General features: G+C 37.6%; 1 protein-coding gene and 2 long non-coding RNA genes across 3 annotated transcripts; 1 reads left to right on the top strand and 2 right to left on the bottom strand.

Moving 5' to 3' along the window:
- Nucleotides 1–1,385: 1,385 nt before the first annotated feature.
- On the bottom strand, nt 1,386–17,143 carry LOC140331675 (serum paraoxonase/arylesterase 2-like). The gene is made up of 9 exons (XM_072412896.1): nt 16,988–17,143; nt 9,856–9,926; nt 8,060–8,115; nt 7,791–7,959; nt 5,590–5,722; nt 3,557–3,757; nt 3,005–3,086; nt 2,507–2,635; nt 1,386–1,861 (listed from the first exon to the last, which is right to left on the bottom strand). The coding sequence occupies exons 1-9, from the start codon at nt 17,050–17,052 to the stop codon at nt 1,700–1,702; spliced, it is 1,068 nt and encodes a 355-aa protein (XP_072268997.1). The 5' UTR covers nt 17,053–17,143; the 3' UTR covers nt 1,386–1,699.
- Nucleotides 15,120–21,265, top strand: LOC140331676 (uncharacterized). Its single transcript, XR_011920962.1, has 3 exons — nt 15,120–15,345; nt 19,429–19,501; nt 21,116–21,265. It is a non-coding gene; the product is annotated as an uncharacterized lncRNA (long non-coding RNA).
- On the bottom strand, nt 19,501–23,415 carry LOC140331677 (uncharacterized). Its single transcript, XR_011920963.1, has 3 exons — nt 21,940–23,415; nt 21,069–21,245; nt 19,501–20,007 (listed from the first exon to the last, which is right to left on the bottom strand). It is a non-coding gene; the product is annotated as an uncharacterized lncRNA (long non-coding RNA).
- Nucleotides 23,416–23,622: the final 207 nt, after the last annotated feature.

The raw sequence follows: 23,622 nt of genomic DNA on the forward strand, positions 1-23,622 counted from the left end.
CCTGTCCGCTGGACTATGATAGGTGTTATCGTCCAGTAGTCAACTATAGGTGATGATTAGTATTGTTGGTTCAGAGTTCAGATTGCCCAAATTGCAAGTTCGGATCCAACTTGGAAATAACTAAGAACTGACCCAGATCAGAACTATTGTACCACCACTATTTATGAAGTTCATTTAATCAAATTTCAGAAGATTTGAAATTAGGATAGCCAGAAATGGAAGATACTGACCACAAAACTAGACTGATATATGTTTGTTGGAAGCTTGTAGCAAAACCATTCAAGCCATTATCTGACACCTATGGCCTCAGGGTCAACAATAGCCATTGGCCCCAAAAAATTGTTGGTGAAGTTATCCCTGGGAGTGAAGATGTTTTCCCTGAGGTTGGGGAAAAAGAAGAAGTGTTAGCCAGTATAGCACAATCCTGGTATCAATGAATACTTTTTGCACATTCTGTAAGTGTGCCTGCAACATTTATTTGCCTATATTTGGCAAACATGTATGATTATATCTGCAGTTTTCTTCCTGGGGGCAGGTGTAAATTTTAAAGGGTCAGTCCATCTAAAACTGATAGTTAAAGCAAACCTGAGCTCAATTTTATCTTCCATTAATCCAATTTCTGATATATTCTACATTGTTTTTCTAGTGTGCAGTGTCATCTCACCTTGCTGGACTTTTTGCAAATTTGCTTTCTGCAAATTCTGGTAATACATCCTATGTAGCTAAAAATAAAGTTTGACAATTTTTTTCTGACTATGGCTATGTTCAGGCAGCTTTTGCCCACTGTGGTCAAAGCCCAGGTTGTCATTGTAATAGATGGGAGTATTTGCAATCCTTTTTTTGAAGGCAATGAGGTTGCAGGGTGAATTTTTTAGACTCTTCATGTGGCATTTCAGGATGGTGATGTTCAAACCACTTCCATAGCCTTGCAAATGCTTACAAATGCCTTTCAAAAACACTTCTCATATACCTAGCAGTTGACAACTGTCTTTATTAGAATTACTGCTTCCCATGAACAATAATATGCATTGCAATACCTAATTATCATGCATTGGTTTTAGCCCCTCTGCAAAGTTCTATGTATACCTGTTAAACCTGACTTCCAGGAAGAGGGAGACAATAATTCTGCACTTTTTCAAGATTCAGAGCAGATTTGCCCCCCTCATGGAGGCTGTGTCTGCTTCCACACTAATGGGGTGAGAACATGTTTCATGGGATGTCATTACCAGCATTGTCACTTTTAATTCACAAGACTATAGCTTATTAATAGGCACCTGAACACACCCAGGCCCACCACTGCTTTCTGGATTTACAGGACTGAACCCCTCCCACTGTGATCTGCAATGCCTGAAAGGGGGAGCATGTGAGACACAAATGAAGGAGGATTTTGCTCATTTAAGGTAAAATACATTTTTGTTTACTTTATAAGGCCAGTGCATTACATAGAAACTGACATTGTGACATCCTTATACAGTCATTGAGCTTTTAGTTGTGCTTTAGGACATTGGTGCAGTCTCACCACTGGGACGTGACTTGCTCAAGCTGCAAACATTCCTAAACTCATTGCATGTAGATTCCTTTTTCACTTCTCAAAATGGACTTTTCACTTCTCAAAATGATTTCTGGAACACTAAGAGCATTTTTCAAAATGTATTTTACAATCTTTGTTGGATAATTTGTTCAGATCCCAGTGACTTCTTTAATCCAGCTGGCAGTATAGAGCTTTATGGAATACGGTCCCTACAATTAGCTTGTTCTTATACACCGAGGCGCAGGATGACGCCTGAATCACAGAGCCATTATTAATGTAAACTCGGGTCACTATTGGTTGATCAGAGTGAATGTTCTGTACCCGGACAACCTGGAAGAGCAACATAGTTTTTGTTATTTTTTTGGGCAACTCAAAATTGCAGCCTAAAACATTTAAAAAATTAAAACACATAATGAATGCTTTGGGTCTATAGGCTTAGGGGACAAAGTTTGTATCGTGCCCTAGGTTTATACTTGAATTATTTGTATTTTCCTCTTTTTTCAGGCAAAAGTAGACACCTCGGTTCATATTACTATAGGATTATATTTGAGTATTTGTGGTATATCTGGAGCTGAATATGAAAGTATGGTATGGTATGGTAATATTGTGATGCATTGCAGTAGTGTCCTCTGCAGGCTCGTTTTCTGCCAGTGTTACTCCTCGCCCAGGACACCATTAAAGCTACTTTCTGAGCCTGGAGTGTCAAGGGCCTGCCCCCAAGGAAAGTGCCATTAGGCATCCCTGGGAAATGTTGCAGGGAACAGTACAGTCATTAGATGATTGGTGCAGCATTTATGACCCAACTAGCAGTGAGGACAGAAGAGGACACAGGGTAGGTAAATTATGAAAAAAATCTGTAAGGGTGCTTCAAGAGGAGGGAATGGGTTGTTAAACCTGGTTTTGCATTTGGGATCTAATATTTAGGTTAATAAAGCGGGATTAAACCTTTTAATATATTATAATTCATACACTAACCTCTGATCCAGGGGGGTCTTCATATTTGTAATTGAATATTTTATATAACTGTGGGTGTGCTCCTGTCCAGATATCTCCTGTTACTGGGTCCACTGAGAGGTTGTCCAAACCGGTATCAAGGTCAACTTCCTGGTGTATATAAAAGTAACAGTGAATACAAATATATATGAGAAAGCATGGGTATAGGTAGAGAGAAAAGTAGAGAGTGGAGAGGAGGGGAGAAAAGGGTGGAGAGGAGAGAGAGACACAAGGTGTGGAGCGAAAAAGGAGAGATAGAAAAAAAAGAGGAAAAAAAAAAAAAAAGATAAGACATAGAGGAACAAAGAAGAAAGAAAACAAGAGGGACAAAGAAAGAATTAGAGAAACTTTGAGGAAATCATTAGTGCTACCACCACTACAACTACTACTATTACCAATACTACTACTGCTAATAATACTAATAAAAAAAAGAATGTTAACAATAATGTTAACAATTAATATATGATTACACGTGATTACCTTTACTAGTGTTAGGGACCAGTTTGCATGTTTCTCATAGACATTGATTGTCTGACTAGTGAGATCAGAAGCATAGATGAACCTTAAAAAAACACACACAACAGAACCAGGACAGGTAAGTGTATTATTATAATATACATATTATGTACATATTAGTATTATGTTTAAAATATTAATATTGTATTATTAAAAAAATTGTCATCAGGTAAAGTTATTTGATTGTATAAGGGACATGTCTGTCATCTGTCCCTTCGGCAATAGAGGACCTGCCTGATCCCAATTTTGTAAATCTCAGTGTTTGGTTCCACAGAGGATGTTATGCATGGTGCTACTGTAAAGTCATGAGAAGGAATTGATTACTGCCTTCAACACAAACAAATAATGTATCTAGATAGGAAAACTGATTATCACAATTACTAAAGGTATATCCAAATGTCAAGGCTGTCAATTTGTCTGGCAAATAGGCAACACTGACGGAAGCAACTTTGAACATTTCTTCTTTGAGTTATTGATTATTAATTAAAGAAAGCATATTAATAAGCAATTATTTACTTTTTATCATTTGATATGGCGATTCCGTTGGCATTGTGGATTCCTGAAGCCACTTCTCGGACATCCCCGGGACTGTAATACACTACATTTGTTAATTTAAATCCAATGGCTCTCTCTGCTAATTTCATGGATGAACTCTCAAAAGAATGATCATTGGTAGCGTAAAGGCTTTCAGGTCCAACGGCAACAATATCATTGACACTGTAAATAGGAAACACACAAAGAAAAAACAGTTAACCAACATTTCTGACATAAATAGATAAAGAGTTTTTCTTATAGGCAATACTGATTTTAAATGATCTTTAGAAAGCAACATGAGGTGTCACCTTTGTTAGCCTTCTCCATGGGCTTCTCTGATTTATTTTTAATATGACATGTCTGACTTTTGGGCTGACGCAACATCTCGTAGTCCAAAAAAGTGTTCTAAATGACCGCTGAGGCACTCTCTTTGAACAGGTATACATCACCTAGAGAACTACATAATGCTTTTTTGAATCGAAAAGAGTATTTGCAACATGTGCTTTTTTGTTGGTGGGGTTTTTTTAGGTACTCTCAATATTAAAACTTTTATAAACACAGTTTAAAATTCATCAATGACATTTATTCTATCAAAAAAAACAACTATATTGGTTAACATGCATCAAAACATCTTTTGTTTTCTTTTTTAAACACAAACTTTCTCAATCTCTAAATCCCCTGTAATAGGTGATAAAGTATACAGACTTTCCTTGTGACAATTCTTTGTCACATAAATACAAAGTTTTGCTCTTGACGTGTTTCCCCTATTACAGCTTCATCAGATGAACAAAGGTCTAAGAAATAATAATGAATAGGATGAAAACTTTATGGCATTTGCTGCAATTGTTTCTTTTTAAGGAATGGTCATTAGTAGCATTAGCATCTCTAAAGAACTAAAAACATATACGGAGCTAAGATTTGTTCTTCTGATGAAGCTGTAATAGGTGAAACGTCAGGGGCAAAACCTTGTCTTTATGAAAGAAAGTCAGTATACTTTATCACCTATTACACATGATTTAGAGATTGAGAGTACCTAAAAAAACCCCCACCAACAAAAAAGCACATGCTGCAAATGCTCTTTTCGGTTCAAAATTGATTTTGGGTTATGGTACAATTGGCTAGAATCATTCCCTCTCAACTAATAAAAAGGAACTACATAATGCAACATTTGTCCTGGACTTTTTTCAAACTTTAGTGGTTGTCTTTCTAACTATATGATTCCATACCAAACCATTTTCAACCCTAAGGAATTCTCTAGTAGTGGCTTTTGGAGTTGTGGCTGATCAACTTTCTATAAGATGGTGTGTGCATAATTCTTGGCTTGTTAGATCCAGCAGCATGAAACCAGGGACCTTTTTGATGTCTGTAGAGGTGCCGTCCTGACCACTAATGGTGGCAACCAATGCAAAAATCATTGTTCCTATTAATTATAGCAGGGATTCCCCAACATCTACAAAAATATTTTCAAGGTTCCCCAAGGGTAAATAGGTTGTAAAAGACTGTTCCAGAAATTAGATTTGAGATTCTTCTTAAACCAACCCTTCTAGGTGCCCTGATCTTCTGTTTTTCTCACAACACTTAGTGGTTCCTCCCATTGATCGCACATCACTAATGTGCCCTGTAGCGATTTGGCTGGAGAACCAGAGAGCGCTATGGAAAGAACAAGAGATCAACATTTCCAGAAGTGTTACTTTTTAGAAGAGCATTTTCCTCTGTGATTATGTTCCCAACAGCTTCAGTTTTTAGAAATTGAAATTATATAGAATTATAAAAAAAGGAAATTCCTTGCAAGTATTGATATTGTATTGTAAATATTGTATTTTAAGGATTTTATCGCAATTTGTTTCTTTAATGGACAGCTTACCCCAATATTAGACATAGTAACCCCAGGCCTGGGGATAGGACAATTGGGGAGTTGGCTCATACAATACAAATAAATACACTCATCTGGCCTCCTTATGTTTTTTCAGGTTGTCCTGTTCAGAACTTTAATGCAATTCTGAATTTTCCAGTACCTGTGCATTAATGGATGTTCAACGGTTTTCAGATATAGAAGAGTTTTCTGCTTCTCGTCAAACTTAAATATTTCAATAAAGCTTTTAAACTCAGGCAAAGGATGATTCACCACAAAAAGGTAGACCGTGCCATCTAAAAAAGAGTCAGAGGTTAGACATGTTTTATGAAGACCAACACTTTACCTAATACATACCGTGTTATGATTGCCAAAATTACAGATCCGACTTCATTCTCACCCATCTATGCTTCTGCAAAATCCACTCCAATGGGGAAATCCATTTATTTCAATTAATTATTAAAATCAATTAGGTTATACATGGATTTTTTTTTGCATGTTATTTACCTGTAAAACCCACTCTACAGAAAATAGTAAATTCCTTCTATGTGCCACCATCTTGGATGCAATGTAGGCAGACCCAGGGCACTTAGATCTGTCATTCAAGTGACTCTCTTTTGTATTCTCAGGTAACATTGCATACTCTCTTGATTCCTGACCCCTTAATTCTTATAGTTAGGCTGTCTTTTATGCATCTCAACATGCATAATCCTTCTCTGAAAGGAGGAAAGTATGAAATGTTTTCTGTGCAAAAGAAGTGACGAACCGTCTGTAAGTGTGTATTGGTGGCTACTCTGTGGGCTTTATGATGTGGCTTTGGCAAGGACACAGGCACTTAAGTTGCCCCCGTTTGGGAATGTAATAATGAGGGATGCAGTTAAAGCATAACCATATAAAATTACTGTAAGGCCCTGGTCAGCACCAGTCATGAAGCTCCTGAGCAGCCATGCGGTGTGCCAACTGGTTAACAGCGTCTGTCAGGAACTGTATTTGCTGGTGGAGATCCTCTATGGCAGTAGGTAGTTTGGTTTTTGGCCTGTTGTAACAAGTCCCTGGTCAGCACCAGTCCTCACCAGACACCAGTCCCCCAATCTAACACTGCAGTCTTCACCTAAAGCAAGCCCCCGCTCAGCCTCAGGAGACTGTTTGTGTCTCCCAGCACTCGGTTGCCCCCAGGACTTGCTGCGCAAGGGATGGTGTCTGGGGATAAACTGGCAGCAAGCCAGGAGCCCATAGATAAAGCACTACATAGATTCCAACAGGGCCAAGTCCAGAATACAGAGCAGAGGTCATACACAGAATATCTGTCCATCAAACAAAGTACACAGGGGCAAAACACAAGCAGAGTCCAGGTCACAGGCAAAGGTCGGTCCAGGCAGCATAAACTCACAAGATCAGAAACGGGCAGATCAAAATGATCTACTAACAATAAAAATGCTAAACGTGTATTTATTTATATATTTTCCAAAGTGACTGAAGCTAATGAGACATTGAATGGCAGAACATTGCACAGACACTGCACTACAAGACTATAGTGACAGGAAAGCTATAGCTCACCTGTCATAGGAGAATGATGTGCTGTCCTCTCTGCCTCCTTCCCCACTGTTACACGGAGCCTTCTCACACAGAAACACATCCCCAGCATCCCTATAGACGTGCAGCCGGACTGGACTCCAGTTGCCTTTACAATCGCCTGTGATGTGTGAGATTGGGGCGGGGAGGGCCAGAAATCTCTCACTTGTCACATAGACACGAGTAATGCCAAGACTACAATTCCCGGCATTACTTGCATCTATGGAACAGAACAACAATGGGGGACCACGCAGTGATGCGAGTGATGCTGGGAATTATAGTAGTGGCATCACTCGCTGCAATAGGTAGTAGCAGGCAGGCCAGATGCAATTTGCGGAATTCCTTGGGGGGGCCAAAAAAAAGGACCGTGTGGGACAGATTTTGCCCGCGGGCCAAGGTTTGACACCCCTGCTATAGGATGACTATCTGACTCCATTCCCAGCATTTTACAGATGTGAGTATGAGCCTGGACTGCACAATGTACTGCCCATGATCCGCAGCCATTGATAAAACCTTTTTTTGCTCTCCAAAGAATCTACCTGCTGGCAAATGTTTGTAATAAATGTTTAGTTCACCTTTTAACTTTTTTTTATAGATAAATAACAACCTAATGTACAAAGAAAGACAAAAGGAAAACAAAAACTCAACAACATCATTGAGAGTTTCCATATTGCCAACTGCAAAAAATAGTAATTTCATGGTAAATGCAATTTTTCCTAAAAAATTCCTAAAGCACAAATTTACCAGCTGCAGACTGAAAGTAGAATAGAATTTTATTGTAGCTCGTCTTACCTGTCTCATCAATGTGCACACTGAGTCCATGAGGATTAAATGAAGACGCATCAGCATATTCCCTGAGCTGTAGTGGTTCTGGGTGAAGGACGTCATCATTCAGATCCACCAGCAATATTTCTCCAGGGGTATCAGGTGCAAAACTTTTTACGGCGGGGTATTTTAGGCCCTTCAAAGAGATAAAATGTATTAGGTCGTATGTAAAAAATGACTACTAAAGAGATTAGCTGGGTCAGTGTTAATCCAGAATAGACAAAAATAATTCTTACAGAGCTGATGAATGTCAGTCCATTGGGAAGAACATGAATATCTTCTGAGCCATGCTCTGTATAAAAAAAAGAAATAATTGTTATTAGCAACGACATCTATCTATGCCATGCCAATGCAATCATTTTGAACCTCCATCAAGCACAGTGCTTGATATTCTACCACCCAAATTTCCAAAACCTGAAAAGCCTAACAGAGGTCCGCACTATTCACCTTCTTATTGAGACAATACAAGGTCTGTCTATTGAATAATGAGAACTAATTATGTTGCCATTAATGTGTAAACTGCACTCTCTGCAGTTTAGTTTGTTGTCAGTCACTGTTAAATGCCATTGTGTTTCTACTCACGTGCAAAAGTTTAATAGATGAGCAATGCATCAATTTCATATTTTTAATAAAATTTCACACCAGAGCAATGAGAGAGCCACAAGGAAATTTGCACTGAGATTCTTCAGCAATTTGAGGTGGAGCAGAACCTGTTCCATAAAGTCATCACTTGGTGCCGAAACCTGGATCTTCCAGTATGCTCCTGAAACAAAACCGCAGTCACTGGAAACAACTTCATCAGCAAGAATCAAAAATGTCCAAATTCACAGCCATGCCCATCGTGTTTTGTAAAAAGAAGGGCGTCATTTTGTCAGGATGGGTTCCAGAAGGCACCACAGTGACCCAACATTATTATAAGGAAGACAAAGCTGAGAAAAAGAGTCAGGAAAAGACGACAGAAATGTGGGGAATGGTTTGATTCTTCATCAGGACAATGCTCCTTCTCACACAGCACTTTCTGTGATCGACAAACACATTACTACGCTGGAACATCCTCCATATTCACCAAATTTGGCACCTTGGGAATTTTTTTATTTTTCCTAAATTGAAATTGGTGAATAAAGGAACATGGTTTGTGTCAATGGATGAAGGAAAGAAAAATACATCAGAAACTGATCTGCTCCACACTTTCCACCAATTGGAAAATAACACAACATCTGGGCTCCATTATGAATGCATATTAGTCTTGTTATTTATTAGACAGACCTTGTATACATTTGTCTTTCACTATATGATACATCTTAGTTCAGCATTTATTCTTCCATTCCAATGAAGTAACCTCACAATAGTAAATAGCACAAGCTCTAGCTTTAACACTGTGCTTTTAAGGGTGTATTTATCAATGATTTACTAATGAAATCCACTTATTTTGAGGGTTTGATTTTAAACCCTCCCTCTATTTATCATGACAGTTTTCATCCATCTTTAACCAAGATTCACCATTGAAAATAGCATTTATTATGATTGTGTCATGTTAAGATAAAGTTTACCTAATGATCGTTCTTCAATGCAAAAACTGTGCATCCCATTTCTCTTCATCCCATTTACTATTTGCTGTTTCAAAATGGCTCATGTGTATTTTATTATATTGCTTTTCTCTGAAGCTGAGGATTTTTAGCTTGTGGAGAGACTTTAACCTGTTTTTTAAAGCATCCACAGCCATTTCGTTGGTTGATTTTTTTTGTGTGTGTAATACCCTCTTCCCCAACATAATAACCACTAACATTAACTATGCGTTGTTTTATTCACATAGGAAGAAAGCAGTGAAAGTGCAATCCTCAGCACCCTAATTATGAACTCAATATGAATTACATTGGGACACACTTTCATATTGTATTTTAGGTACATTGTATTGTGTTGCAAAATATGTTATCTTAGATAATAAACTTTTTAACCCCCCCCCCCCCAATTTCCCAAAAATAAAAAAATGATGGGAATATATTACTGTGAAAGTTTATGAATGATCACATACCAACTCCTTTCACAAGGTGACAGTTGGGAAGATCAATAGGTTGCAAATCTCTATAGTAGCCGAATCTATAGCTGCAAAAATAAAACAAAATCATAATCAGTTTAAGCTTTTCAGGCATATTTTTGTTTCCATTGCAAACAAGAAAGTATTCATAGTATCATTTAAAGGAACTTATCGTTATAAAAAAATCAAATTTAGCTCTAGGTCTCATAAATGTCTTATACTCAAACAGCGAGATCTCCTTGCCATAATCCTTGTCGTCCTGGAAGCGATGACTGTTTCCACCATTTTTGTGTGAGGTTGCTAAGGGTTCAATGAACAATTTATGTCTCTCAGGACAGTTTAACTGACACCAAAAATTAAAGGTTTGGAAAAAACTGATGTTGTTCCAAAACATTGTTTAGGTAAAGCGAAGTTATAGTCCTATAAGATGATTTTTATCTCCTGAATAAGTGTTTTTTTAAGCGAAACGCGTTGGTAAAGTAAAAGCATATGTTTTGAGAACTCTTCATTACTGCAGTGGTCTAACTTTTCTTATATGATTCCACTAGGCTTGTGTTTGACAATCTTAACATACCAGATGATATTACCCAACCAATATGTTAGAAGAATATCAGTTTGTCCCATATTCCTAATCTGTATCACTAATTTTTGGTGTGAGTTAAACTGACCTGAGAGGCAAAATTTACTGAAGGAACCCCTAGCAACCTCTAAAGGAACCCTATTTGAGAAACTCTGCCTTAGAGGTATATTTTTTGTGCTGTGATGCGTTTTGTTTTCTATATCAGAAAGCTGGGAATAATGCAATCCCTCTACTATATCCTACAGAATAAAATAACCATTCTAGCATGTGCTAGCATGCACAATTTGTTACTTCATTGCAGCAAATTTATTTTGTATAAACTGCATTGGGCTCTAATGTACAAGGTGCCATTTACAACTGATATCACCAAAATGTACCCCAAATTAAAGGGGGTGCAATGCAGGTTCTACAAAAATGAGCATTGATGAAGGTTTTAGCATGCATTGCAGCAATGTATGGGTGTGACTGGGACCTTTCTTTTAACTTTATTGTATGCATGTATGCCTAAGCAGTCCTTCTAATTATCAAACCAACCTTCATACTACATCAGTGATAGTAAATTTGAAAGAAAATTGCATATATACCCTGTAATGTGTGTTGATTTCTTTACATGATTACTAGGTGATGTGTCTGTTAAGTAAAACGTTTAGGGTTACTATAGACAACCCCATGTGACAGCTCAATGCAACACTTAAAGCGTACCTAAGCAAAGAATTTTTACTTTACATAAAAGGGTAGACAACCCTTTTTTTTTAAATGAAAATTCTGTTTGTTAGTGTTGTTTTTTCAGTGCAAAACCTTTTTTTTTAAAAAAAAAGGGTGCAGCCACGCCTTTTTAATTCTTGATAGCATAGGCGATTAAAAATGAATGGGAGCCCAGAGCCTCCTGGGATTCTTACGTTGCGCATCCTGGGAGGCTCTTGGCTGTTCTTTCTGTGCATGCCTAGAACGAGCCCTTTCATCAATAGGGAAAAAAATTGCGATCTCATGCATACGATGAGACATTGGCAAGTTTATTCCCCAATCTACCTCACCTGATCTTGCACCTGCCCAGTGTGAGATCAGGTGACAAAGGAAGAAGAACACGTAAAAAGAGAGCAGAAGATGGCGCCGTTTGGCATTTCCTATGCACCAGGCTGAAGAGGGATACCGGGATGACGCAAGAACACAATGGAAGAAACCTCCCAACAGATAGACTGATCGGCAGAATTAAAGGTAAGTGTGATTTTTTTGTTTTGGGTTAGTTTTGGGTTTACTTCTGCTTTAAGCAATATGCGTCACTCAAGACAGATTCCAATTTAGTGAGCAGCAATTATCACATATAGACATTTACTAATTTTGGGGGCAGCTGCCCCTTACCCAACAGGCCCGATTTATTAATGTTCTCCAAGATTGGAGACGATAGATTATCATGAGTGAACCATGAGTGATCCAGCAAACCTTAAATGAATTCCATTTAGGATTAAAAAATATTTACCAATAGAAAAATATTTTTAAGAAATACATTCCAAGCTTTGCTGTACCACTCAGGTTCTCTCATGATAGTCTATCTTCTCCAGTCCTAAAGCTTTATTAAACTATGCTCATCACAGGAAGGACATGAAAATCATGTCATGTCATATGTTATTATTTCCGTAACAGGTAAATACACTTGAAGGGGACTTTTTACATTATATGGACTTTAAAAAAAAAAAAAAACAAATTGGACAAAAAATCTTTGACAGATGTATTTTGCAATGTTTCAGTAAACTTTATTCAATATTATCCTTGACTGCTAGATGTTGCAAAAAAAATATTTGTATTTCAAAATATCTAAAGATGTGAATTCTCTGCTCTAGAGGACATCAGCTTCAGTTGGAATTTCCTAAACATTTTACCAGCATAGGCCAGTCTTCTACGAGTTACAGCAACTTTAACTCCAATAGGTCCAAAATATTATCAGTTCTAGCTGCTGTTTAATCATGATTCTGTTTGCTTTGACTTTTTTCAGTCACTGGGTCGGAATTATGAAAGCTCCCCAAGGCTGGAGAGGATACACTTTCATCAGTGAAGCTGGGTGATCCAGCAAACCTATTTGTTAGCAAGTTTTCAATCCTGGACCTGATTCATTACAGATTGTTTGGATTACCCATCTTCACTGATGAACGTGTATCTTCTCCAGTCTTGGAGAGCTTTAATAAATCAGACCCAATGCTCTGTGACGCTCATGACCAACGTTCTGCAGCTTAAAGCTAAATTTATCAAGGTAGACATCCTCAACAATTTAAAAAAGGCCTAAAGTGGAAACTATTATTAAAGAGTAAGCATTCCCTTGGTCTTCTCTTTCAATGATCAGACTGAAACATTGGGCTTAATTTATTAAAGCTCCCAAGACTGGCGAAGATAGACTATGATGATTGATCCAGCAAACTTGGAAGTGGATTTGGTGAAGCATTGAAAACTTTTGCCAAATAATACAAAATGATTTTTAAGAAATCTATCCTATCAAAGGGTTGTTGGATCATCCAGGTTTTCCCATGATAATCTACCTTCTCCAGTCTTGGAGAGCTTTATTAAATCAGGCCCATTAGAACATTGGAGCAATTCACAATGTTAAAGGATGTAGCAGTAGGATGATTTGTTTCAAACATTTGTGAGCACAACAAAAAATATCAAAGTATGTGATTGTATCACCTCTTAGTCAGCTGGTTTGCTCTATAGAGATGACGAAGATTGCAGAAGGAACCACAATGTGTCGTGGGGAAACAGATAGTCCATGCATTTGGAATCATTGGATACATCCAGGACTTCAAAGGTGAAAGAAAATTTCTGTTTCCCTTATGTTATCCCTATACATTTACTATGTCTCTAATAACTTACATATTCACACGGGTTCTAAATAACAAGTTCACAAGAACAAGAAATACAAGATGAACATAATAAATATACAAAAACTATTTAAGAAAAGACAAAGAATAGTTATAAAGTCAAAGTAAAGTGATACAATATGCAAACAGTCTAAATTCTATATCCTGTAACCTGGCTGGGCTACAACGGAAGAGAAAGAGAGATTGGAATCTGTTGTCCCTTTTATTATATCCAGGACCCCCTATCGCATTCAGCCACACCCATGAGTCCACCTCACCCAGGTGTCCTCCCAACCCCACTTCTGGCCATTCACTGTTCACATGTGTCTGCTGATATTCTCCAGTAGATGTCACTGTTGAGCTGAGGGGCAAGTCACCAGCAGGTTCTTTGGGGGTCATCAGATTTCAGAGATGTTTATAAACCAGGCAGGATTATTGGAGACATATTTGATGTAGATACTTCAATATACAACCCCAAAAACTCAAAACTGGTATGGTGTGATCTTCCTGTTTAAGGAAATGTTATCTTCCCTTTTCCACAGCTGGAGTCATTCTGCTAGATTTTTACTCATTTATCTCCAATTTGATGATTCTTGAGTCTTGGACAAACGCCACTTGGTAGAGCTACCCACAAATTTCTGATAATGTTTTAGTTGTCTATGATGGTAAATTCTAGTCAGCAGTTTAAGGAGATGTTCTTTCCACTGGCCACCAATTTAGTAGACATTTCCCCACTGACCTCCAATATATTGGTTTTAGAAGGCTCACCAAAAAGAGAAAATTATTTCAAAGGTTCCTTAGGCAAAAAAAGGTTAAAAAAGAGATTAACCCCCTGAGCGGTAATCCCCATTGTGACTCGGAGTAAAAAATAGATGCTGAAAGCGGTAACCCTGAGCTAAAACAATAGAAAACAATAGTAAATACAACCTTACCTGATCCACCGGCGTCCTTCTTCACGATCCCAGTCTTCTTGTTTTCTCCTGCTGGCGTCCCCTGCATCCGATGAGTCACCGGGGAGTTCCGTTCTATTTCAAATCTATTTGTATTGCATTCAATAAGACATTGTGTCCTATTGCATTGCATTGTGTGTAAGACATTGTCTTTCATGAAAATGTATTTTACAGAATAATATAATAGTATGAGTAGAATATTTATTTTTAAAAACAATGTTTTTTAAAAGATTACCGTATTTTTTGGACCATAAGACGCACTGGACCATAAGACGCACCAGTTTTTAGAGAAGGGAAATGAAGAAAAAAAAGATTCTGAAACAAATAGTGTCCTAAAATATTTTATGTGCATTAAAAACCAACAGCACAGTCATAAACACATGTAATAAACCCTGTAAAGTAAACAGCAGCATTTAGAACCATTATTAACAAATAAAGTCAGCAAAAGACAAAATTACTGTAAAACACAATAATGAGGCACTGGACCAGGACCCCTTTGGATCATGGAATCTGTAAGTATTAGGGCGCTTTCATTGCCCAAACCCCCTCTCTGCTTACCTACCTATAAACGACAGGTAAACAAAGAGGGGTTAATGCCCCTTTAATTCTGCTTTTATAACAAAAGACATTAAAAAAAACGATATGTGTGTGATTTAAATATGTTTGTGTATGTGTGTGGTTTCACTGTGTTTGTGTTGTGTACCGTATATGTGATTTTACTATGTGTGCTGTACCTCACTAAAGATCCTGGTGAAGAGTGATCTTCAGCGCTATTCAGGGAACACTCTCAGCATGATTGGCTGACAAAGTCATGTTGGGAGAATTCTCCCAGCATTCCTGCTCCCAGCATGACTTTGTCAGCCAATCATGCTGAGAGTGGGAGGAAGAGTGACAGGAGTCACAGTCACTCTGGCCACCCTGAACAGAAGACAGGAGAAAAGCCGGAGGGGGGCTATACAGTGGGGTTGGGACAGCAGCTGAGGAGAATGCTGAACAGAAGAAAGGAGAAAAGGAGGAGGGGGGCTACACAGGGGGCACGGGACAGCAGCAGGAGACGTAGCAGAGGAGGAAACTGTGAGGCTGCACACGGGCACAGAGGAACAGATGAGAGGTAAGAAGGAAGGCTACATTTGGACCATAAGACGCAGGGACTTTTTCCCCCCACTTCTGGGGGGGGGGGGAAAGTGCGTCTTATGGTCCGAAAAATACGGTATTTAAAAAAAAATTTTTTTTATTAAATGTATTTAATTTATTATTTTGACATGAATTTGTGTTTCAAACTTTATTATACACTAAATATTATATTATACTGTAAAATACATTTTCATAAACAACAATGTTCTGCTTTTAGACATATAAATCCAGTCAGAAATGAACCGCCCAGGACGTTAATAGTGGGTGTGAGTCCCAATTGTTCCACTTGGCGGTCCTATGTTAAGTTCTAATTAGAATAGCCTACTCTTGTATTGCTCCTACAGGAAAATGAACATCACACCACCTAGTGGATGAATTGTGATTGACGCTCATTATTAAATCACTGTAGATGTACATTTGTGCTTATCTAATGTCATTCTAGTAGAGTAAAATACATTGACCCATCCCTGGTTAACTTACTTGTGCCCATTACAGGTAACACAAAACTATAGAACAAGCACAAAACAATAAACAAACCACTATGGAAAATGTTTATAAAAAAGTGTGAAAAAAAGTTACAGTTTTGTATTCCTATGGACACTTCTTTGTATCAAGAAGAAAGCATCAGTAGATTTTTGCCCTTATTTATTAAAGCTCTCCAAGGCTGGAGAGGATACACTTTCATCAGTGGAGATGGGTGATCCAGCAAACCTGGAATGGATCTGGTCCAGGACTGAAAACATTTGCTAGAAAAAAGCAAATTACGTTTAAGAAATCTAATCCAGGTTTGCTGGATCACCAGTTTCACTGATGAAAAGGTATCCTTTCCAGCCTTGGGGAGCTTTAATAATTCAGGCCCATTGTATAATGCCGTGGCTGTTTTGTGAATGGGGAAGAACAGAATCTTCTTTGGTTCTGGAATGTATCTATTCAATGAATAGTAAGAATTTGAGCGTTTGTTTTCATGTTTCCATATGGTTCATCCATGAAAAGAAAATGACTGAATCTTCTGGGGGCAGTTTATTTTCTAATCAAATACTTTTATGACAATATAAATGGTAACTGTTGATGATACCACGCATGCTAGTCAATCTACCTTCATTTTTTTTGTAATCAATCAAAAAAAGAAAATTTTTACACTCAATCAATCAACAATTAATAAAGATAAGAATTAATAATATTATTATTAATAATATTATTATTATTATTGTTATTAATATTAATAATATTAATACTAATAACAATAAACTGTATTTATATAGCACCAACATATTATGCAGTGCTGTACAATAAACTGGGTTACAAATGACAGACAGTGACACAGGAGAGGACCCTGCCCCGAAGAGCTTACAATCTAAAAGGCATAAGTGTGCATGCCAGATTGTGATCAGGTATATTTATAGCAATATGTGTGTCCAGGTATTCAGTTCTATAACTGCTGGGATTTGTAGTTCCTCACCAAGTAAAAGGCTATTGGCTGCCTAAGCAGATATCAGATACTATTCAACAAAATTTTCCCATACATAGATCAACTTTTCCTAAAGCTAAAAATAACAAGACGTCCAGCTGTTATTGTAGAAGAGCATTCACCTCCACCGAGCATACAGAGAAGGACTTACGTGTACTGGAATATCTGTTCCCCCAAAAATCCCAGGCTAGCGCAGAAAAGGGATAATTTCCACATTGTCCTTGTGTCAGCGCTGTAATAGGGATTTGTTCCCTGCACTGTGCTTGATGAAAGCTGTGATAGAGGGTGGTGCCTGGGACAATCCCATGGGTTGTGACAGCTATAGGTGCCTGGAAGCAATACTGTGCATGCCCCAATTCCAAAAACATGCAAAAAAAACTTTTTATTAGGGGTAAGTGAAACTGCCAAATTATGCTCCACAGAATGTGCAAAAGCTAGGGGTAATGGGAGAAGCAGAAATATTCTCTTTTCAGGGCTAATAGGCAAGCTACTGTCAAAAATGCACAGGTACCAAACACTGCTATGGGGGATAGGAATTGATGCAAAACATTTTTTTAATACTGTAGAGCATGGGAAAGTTTTTTATTTGACCTTAAAGGGAACATACACACACCTGAAATTACACAATCCCTTTAAATAATTTGTTTGGGGATGCTGTATGTAAATGTTGTATGTAAATTTTTTTTATGATGACAAAAGCAGGATTCCCCATTTAATTTTAGCCAATGATAGATTTGCTGCATGGAATAGTGCAGGGAATCCTCAGTGACGTCATTGATCAAATTTGGTCATTCCCTGTGCTATTAACACATCTCTATGGATTTGTTGTTTAGTAACAAGGTAACATAGTTAATCATTGGTTAAGCATGATTGGTAATAGATTTACTATTTAATATTTTTTGTATTGTAAACTAAAGTCTAATGTAAATTAAGTTTTAGGCTACGTCCATGTGTAAGTTTTTTGTTGTTGGAAAGGATATTTCATGATTGCTTTCAATGACAAAAGACTGAAAGATGAATGAACAAAGGATGTAGATACAGCACCATTCTGCTCTATGGAGAGGGGAGGGGGGAGAACGACAGAGCAGAACCCCGCTGTGCTCTCTCCCCTTCACTTATATTGCAGTCGCTCATCATTCCGCCAGGACGAATCCAAGAACAAAGTCGGACGACCGTTGTACACATCCAGATTCTTGTCCAATACCAGCCCTGAAACGATATTCAGGCAAGAATCATCCGACGTGTGTATGTAGCCATAGTACTGGTGTTACTATAATGTGGTTAAAATAGCAAGAAGTAAAAGACTGATAGTCAAACTGGATCCAAATGGGATGCCCTGATCTAAATAGAGAATTTGGTGAAAGTTTAACGAAAGAAGTAGATTTTGTGGGACTAAATCCAAATAAAATATAACTAAAAAAACTTTATTTCAATATCAAAATTATAGCAACCATCTTTAAGAATAAAAACATATCATACATACAATATCCTGGGCCAAGCACCCAATCAATGGGTTACAAGTTGTCGACGCGTTTCGCAGACTAATAAGACCCGCTTCTTCAGGATGGTTTCAGGGGATATAATTGCCTATATCAGTCTCAGCATCCCATGACGGGAAAGATGTTTAACCAGTCAAGCAAGAGGAGGGGCAGTAAATCATGCATACGTCTCCAGATGGAATCCTATTGATCCTTATCAATCCATATGTATACAAGAAAAGGACTTTCCAAATAAAGCGTGACAACAAAGTCAAGAAGCTTTGTATGCATGATTCAAACACTGACAATGTTATCCAACTCAGTAAACAATCCTGGATGAGACGGGAGGAAACGTTGGGACGATGACGTGCCCGGAGCCACTTTATTTTTATTGTTGTTATAATTTTGATAAGTCTTTTTAGTTATATTTTATTTGGATTTAGTCTGGCTTTAAAAGTCCCACGAAATCTATTCCTTTCTCCAATGTTTCCATGAATCAGGGATGTGGCCTATTGGCAATCTGAGTGGAGGAAGTCCCATATTGTTATAAATTTGGGGAAAGTGAAAGTGGGTCAAAGTGAAGCCTCAATAAATAGACGACAAGACAATGCCAAAAGGGCCCTCAGATTCCTTACAGTTCCCCCACTAGAAACAATGAGGGGTTCAGATTCATGCAAAGAAAGGTGCAAAAAGGGCAAATAGCACTTTTAGACTTCCATGAACTGGAGTCAAACATAGAAGGAATAGATCAGAATTTGAACAAATGCGACTTGCTCCCAGGATCCCCATTGCTTTCCAATGTGGAATTCCAACATTTTTTTTGGAACCAGAAGACTGTGAGTTGGAACCATCCATAGTCTATCCCTTGTATGTCTTGGCTTTTTAGAAAACTCAGATTTGCAGGAGACTGCTTTAAAAACAAATTACAATTTAACTATATACCCCCCTCCCCCCTCCAGTGATGTTGGTGACAATGCTATGTCCGGGGCAATGCAAGTAACACCAACATCTGAAATGGCTTCATATGGTGTGCTACCATAATTTAACTTTGATTTTAAGAATTGAAAATGAACTTTGATGAAATCATTGTATTTATATATTTCATAATGTTCAGTGTATTCATGGAAAATTTGGTTTGAATGGAAACAGCTAGAGACAGCTAAGGAAAAAGTCAACAAAACCATCATGTGAGTATGGAAAACTCAAAAAGTAAGATATTATTATTATTATTTTATTATAAATAAAACAAATGAAATGTGTAAAGTGGATGAAGAAAGGGAGTTTGGCTTTAATACATTGGCATATTGTCACCACTGACCGCTAGTTGTGGGGATTTATGGAAAGCTGCAAACTAATAGTAACATTTCTAAATATATTGTCCATTGTATACAGGTTCCATTGTTCTTCAATGGGTCTTTCCATGCCATTTCCCCACAATGACTTTCCGCTTCTCAAAATGATTTATGCAAGGCTATTTTTCCAAAATGTATTTTTTTATGTTGAATATTTTGTCCAGATCCTAGTTGCTCACTTATTCCAGCTTGCAGTATAGAGCTTTGTGGAATACGGTCTCTTTAATCAGCTTCTTCCTGTACAGCGAGGCGCAGGATGACCCCTGAATCACAGAGCCATTATTGACATAAACTCCCGTCACTATCGGGTGATCCAAGTGAATGTTCTGTACCCAAATAACCTGCAAGAGCAAAATGGTTGGCATTATGTCTTTATGGTGCATAAAAGACATAAAAGAGCAAAAAAACATAAAAGATTCCTAAATTTAGATTTGAACACATTCTTCCCTCCTATGTTTATTTCCAAAAGTCAACACAGACTGTCAGAGAGGATTAGCAAAAGTTTGTTTGTGCTTTGTGCACAGTTTGTAATAATGATCTCCTGCTGTACATTATTACAAAAAGCACAACTCTAGGCTAAATCATTTGAAAAAGGGTCCCTTAAGTAGCCTTCAAAAAAACCAAATCATCTCAAGCTACAATATGCAGTATCAGTCCAGAGCTGTTTCTGTAGTGCTCCTTTTTTTGTAAATTCTGCTCACTTACTGCTCATAGAAACATGGAGGGAAATGCTCCCCCTTCTCAGAAAGCAATAGAATAATATTATTAATATTAATAAACAGGATTTATATAGCGCCAACATTTTACGCAGCGCTGTACATTAAATAGATAGATACATTTTTAGATTGGAGTTGCACTGTACCAGTGGGCAAGAAAATGGCTTCCAGCTCTGCATTATTTGGTCTTCTCCTATACTGGGCAGGCTTTTGCCCCATCACCAGTAAATCCAATGCCCGTCTGGCTATTGACTAGTGACATCAAATTAAAGATCCCACCTGGCAGCCCAGTGGGTGTTACATTTTAGCAAAGCCACATTGGGTGCCTGAGAAACTTATTCTAGCAAAAGTGTGATTCACTGGGTTATTAAAGTGTCACCCTCACTAAATGCATTTGGGGAGTTCTTCTTGGTTAGTAGAATTGAAAAGTATCACCAGAATCTAGGAGAAGCTCAACCCACTTTATTGTTAAAATTTAACCTAAGTCTGTGCTACAAAAATAATTTTTGGCAGCCATTCAGAAAACATGGAGGGTTCATTCTGCATTATTTTGACTTGTTTGCAATTTTATGGACATTTTGCAAAATGAGATAATATAGACAATTCTTCTTTGAGTCCTTTTGATGAAAAATAAAGCATGGCATACTTATATTTACTGATAAGTAAGGTAATACGTGACTGCATACTTTTTATCATTTGATATGACATTTGATTTTATATTTTGATATTCCAGACGCCACTTCTCGGACATCCTTCCATCCATCCATCATGTGTCAATTGTAATCTTTCATAGAGTCACTGTCAGACGAATGATCATTGGTAGCGAAAAGCTCTCTGGTCCAACAGCAAGAATATAATTTACGCTGTAAAAATAAAACAACAATGTAAAAAAAAAACAGTCAATGTTTAATTAGTCAATAAAGAGAACACATGATGTGCATCACCAGTAATGTTTTATAATAATACAACATGGGAACATGATCATGCAATCTCTCTACAATCAACTATAAAAACCGACCTAAACTATTCATAGAATTTGTATCCATTCAAGCCTTAAATACTTACTAAATACCTATTGGTAAACCTAAAGGCGATTTTACAATTAGTACAATTCACAATGTTCAATAATTATATCTGCATTCAAACTTGTATATAATAAAGTCACTCTGTGGACATCCAAAAGAGCTGAGAGTGCTGACATTTGTTGCCTTTTTGGATTGATGTCGGCAGCCCCAGCAGACTCATGTTGCACCCTTTAGATTAATCCTTTTGCTTCTGCTCCGTCAGCTACAGAATATGTTTAGAGAACGGAAATTTGCTGCAAGTAAGCATTCAACAGGCTTTCTGTGATTTTACCTGCAATTTATTAATGCAAAATTATCAATGTTCCTTTAAAAGACTGCTCACCCCTGACAGCTAAAGCAGGCCCAGACCTTGGGCAGATAGACAGATGGCTCATACAGTACAAATCATTAAATACACTCAGCTGGTTCTCTTATTGCTTTTTCATATCATCCTATTCAGAATGTTGATTCAATGTTACATTGTTGTCAGTACCTCCTTAATAATGGATGTTTAATGGTCTTCAGATGTAGAAGAGATTTCTGCTTCTCGTCAAATTTAAATATTTCAATAAAACTTTTGAAGTCTGTAATGGGGTGATTCACCACAAAAAGGTAAATTGTGCCATCTGAAAGAAAGAGTGAGAGGTCAGAAATGTTTCATAAAGTCTAATGGTGGTTGGATAGTTTAGACTGCAGTCGATTCTGATTCAGATCAGAGCTATTATTATCAGAGCTGACATTATTATTCCTGTTATTGGCAGTTATAGTGAAGCTCACTAAAAAATATGATCAATTCCGAATACCGGCTCGGAACAACTCTGATATTGGATTGGAACTCAGGATTGGGGCACTCCGAGTTTCGGTCATTGACATGTATAGTACAGATCATAAATAATCTGCGTTTCTGAATCCAGCTGGAGTTCTTGAACAATCATCTTTTTTCAGTTTTGAATAAATGATTATCTACCAATGAATAGGGAATCTGCAGTTTTAAACATTATTTACTCCGTTGTATTGGCCTTTAGAGAATGTGATGAATATATAAATATGGAGGAATATGTGAGAATAATAAAGAGAGGTACAAGGATCAGTTGGAAAGGTCACAGGGTGCAGCAGGGATAAATCCGCATGTGCTTATCAGCATACACAGGCTGAAGCTGCTCTCATCCTCGGACTTTGTCCTGGACGGCAGTGACCAAATGATAATCTTTAGCTTTTGATATTTTGATATGTGCCAAATTGATCATTATTCTCAATTATGTCACTAATCTTTGGTGTATTCTAAGTGCACATTAGTATACAAGGTCTGTCTATGAAATAACAAGCCTGTGTTTCTGTTTCTTATACAAAGCAGACAGATGATTCTGAACACTTTCCATGAATGTATAAACTTTTCCAAACATGTACAACAAATGTCAGAACTCTCTTCCAATTAGTTTGTTGTCAGTCACCATTTAATGCCGTTGTGTTTCTCCTCATGTGCTGAAATCCTGAGAAGTATAAAGTTGAGCAACACGCTTGGTGCCGAAACCTGGATCTTCCAGTATCCTGAAACAAAACCACAGTCACTGGAAACACCTTCATCACCAAGAATCAAAAAAGCCCAAATTTGTGACATGAAGGGCATAATGTTAGCAGAATGGCTTCCAGAAAGCACAAACATGACCCAACGTTAATATAAGGAAGTTCTGACAAAGCTGAGAGAAAGTGGGAAAATGGTTTAATTCTTCATCATGCTCCTTCGCACACAACACTTTATGTGACCGGCAAACACAATACTACGCTGGAACATCCTCCATATTCACCAGATTTGGCACATTAAGACTTTTTTTTCCTAAATTGAAATCGTTGATTAACGGAACACGCTTTGAGTCAATGGATGCAGTAAAGGAAAAAACATCAGATATCAGAAACTGATCTGCTCCACACCTTCCACCAGTGGAAAACAAGACGGCATTGGTGCTTACTTGTGAATGGAGAGAACATTACAGGGGATGAGCATTAAAATTTTCATATAAATAAATAAAAGTTAATGTATCAGTTGTGTTATTTCATAGACAGACCTCGCAATTCCAGCCTAAAGTATTTTTCTGAACCATCAATAAAAGCTCCTAAAGTTTTGGGATTGAAGTGGCTCCTGAATGTTGGTTAAATTAGATTTTTTAGTGTTTTGGGA

This window comes from Pyxicephalus adspersus, chromosome 5 (assembly GCF_032062135.1).
Source record: "Pyxicephalus adspersus chromosome 5, UCB_Pads_2.0, whole genome shotgun sequence".
In the NCBI taxonomy this organism is placed as follows: Eukaryota; Metazoa; Chordata; class Amphibia; order Anura; family Pyxicephalidae; genus Pyxicephalus; species Pyxicephalus adspersus.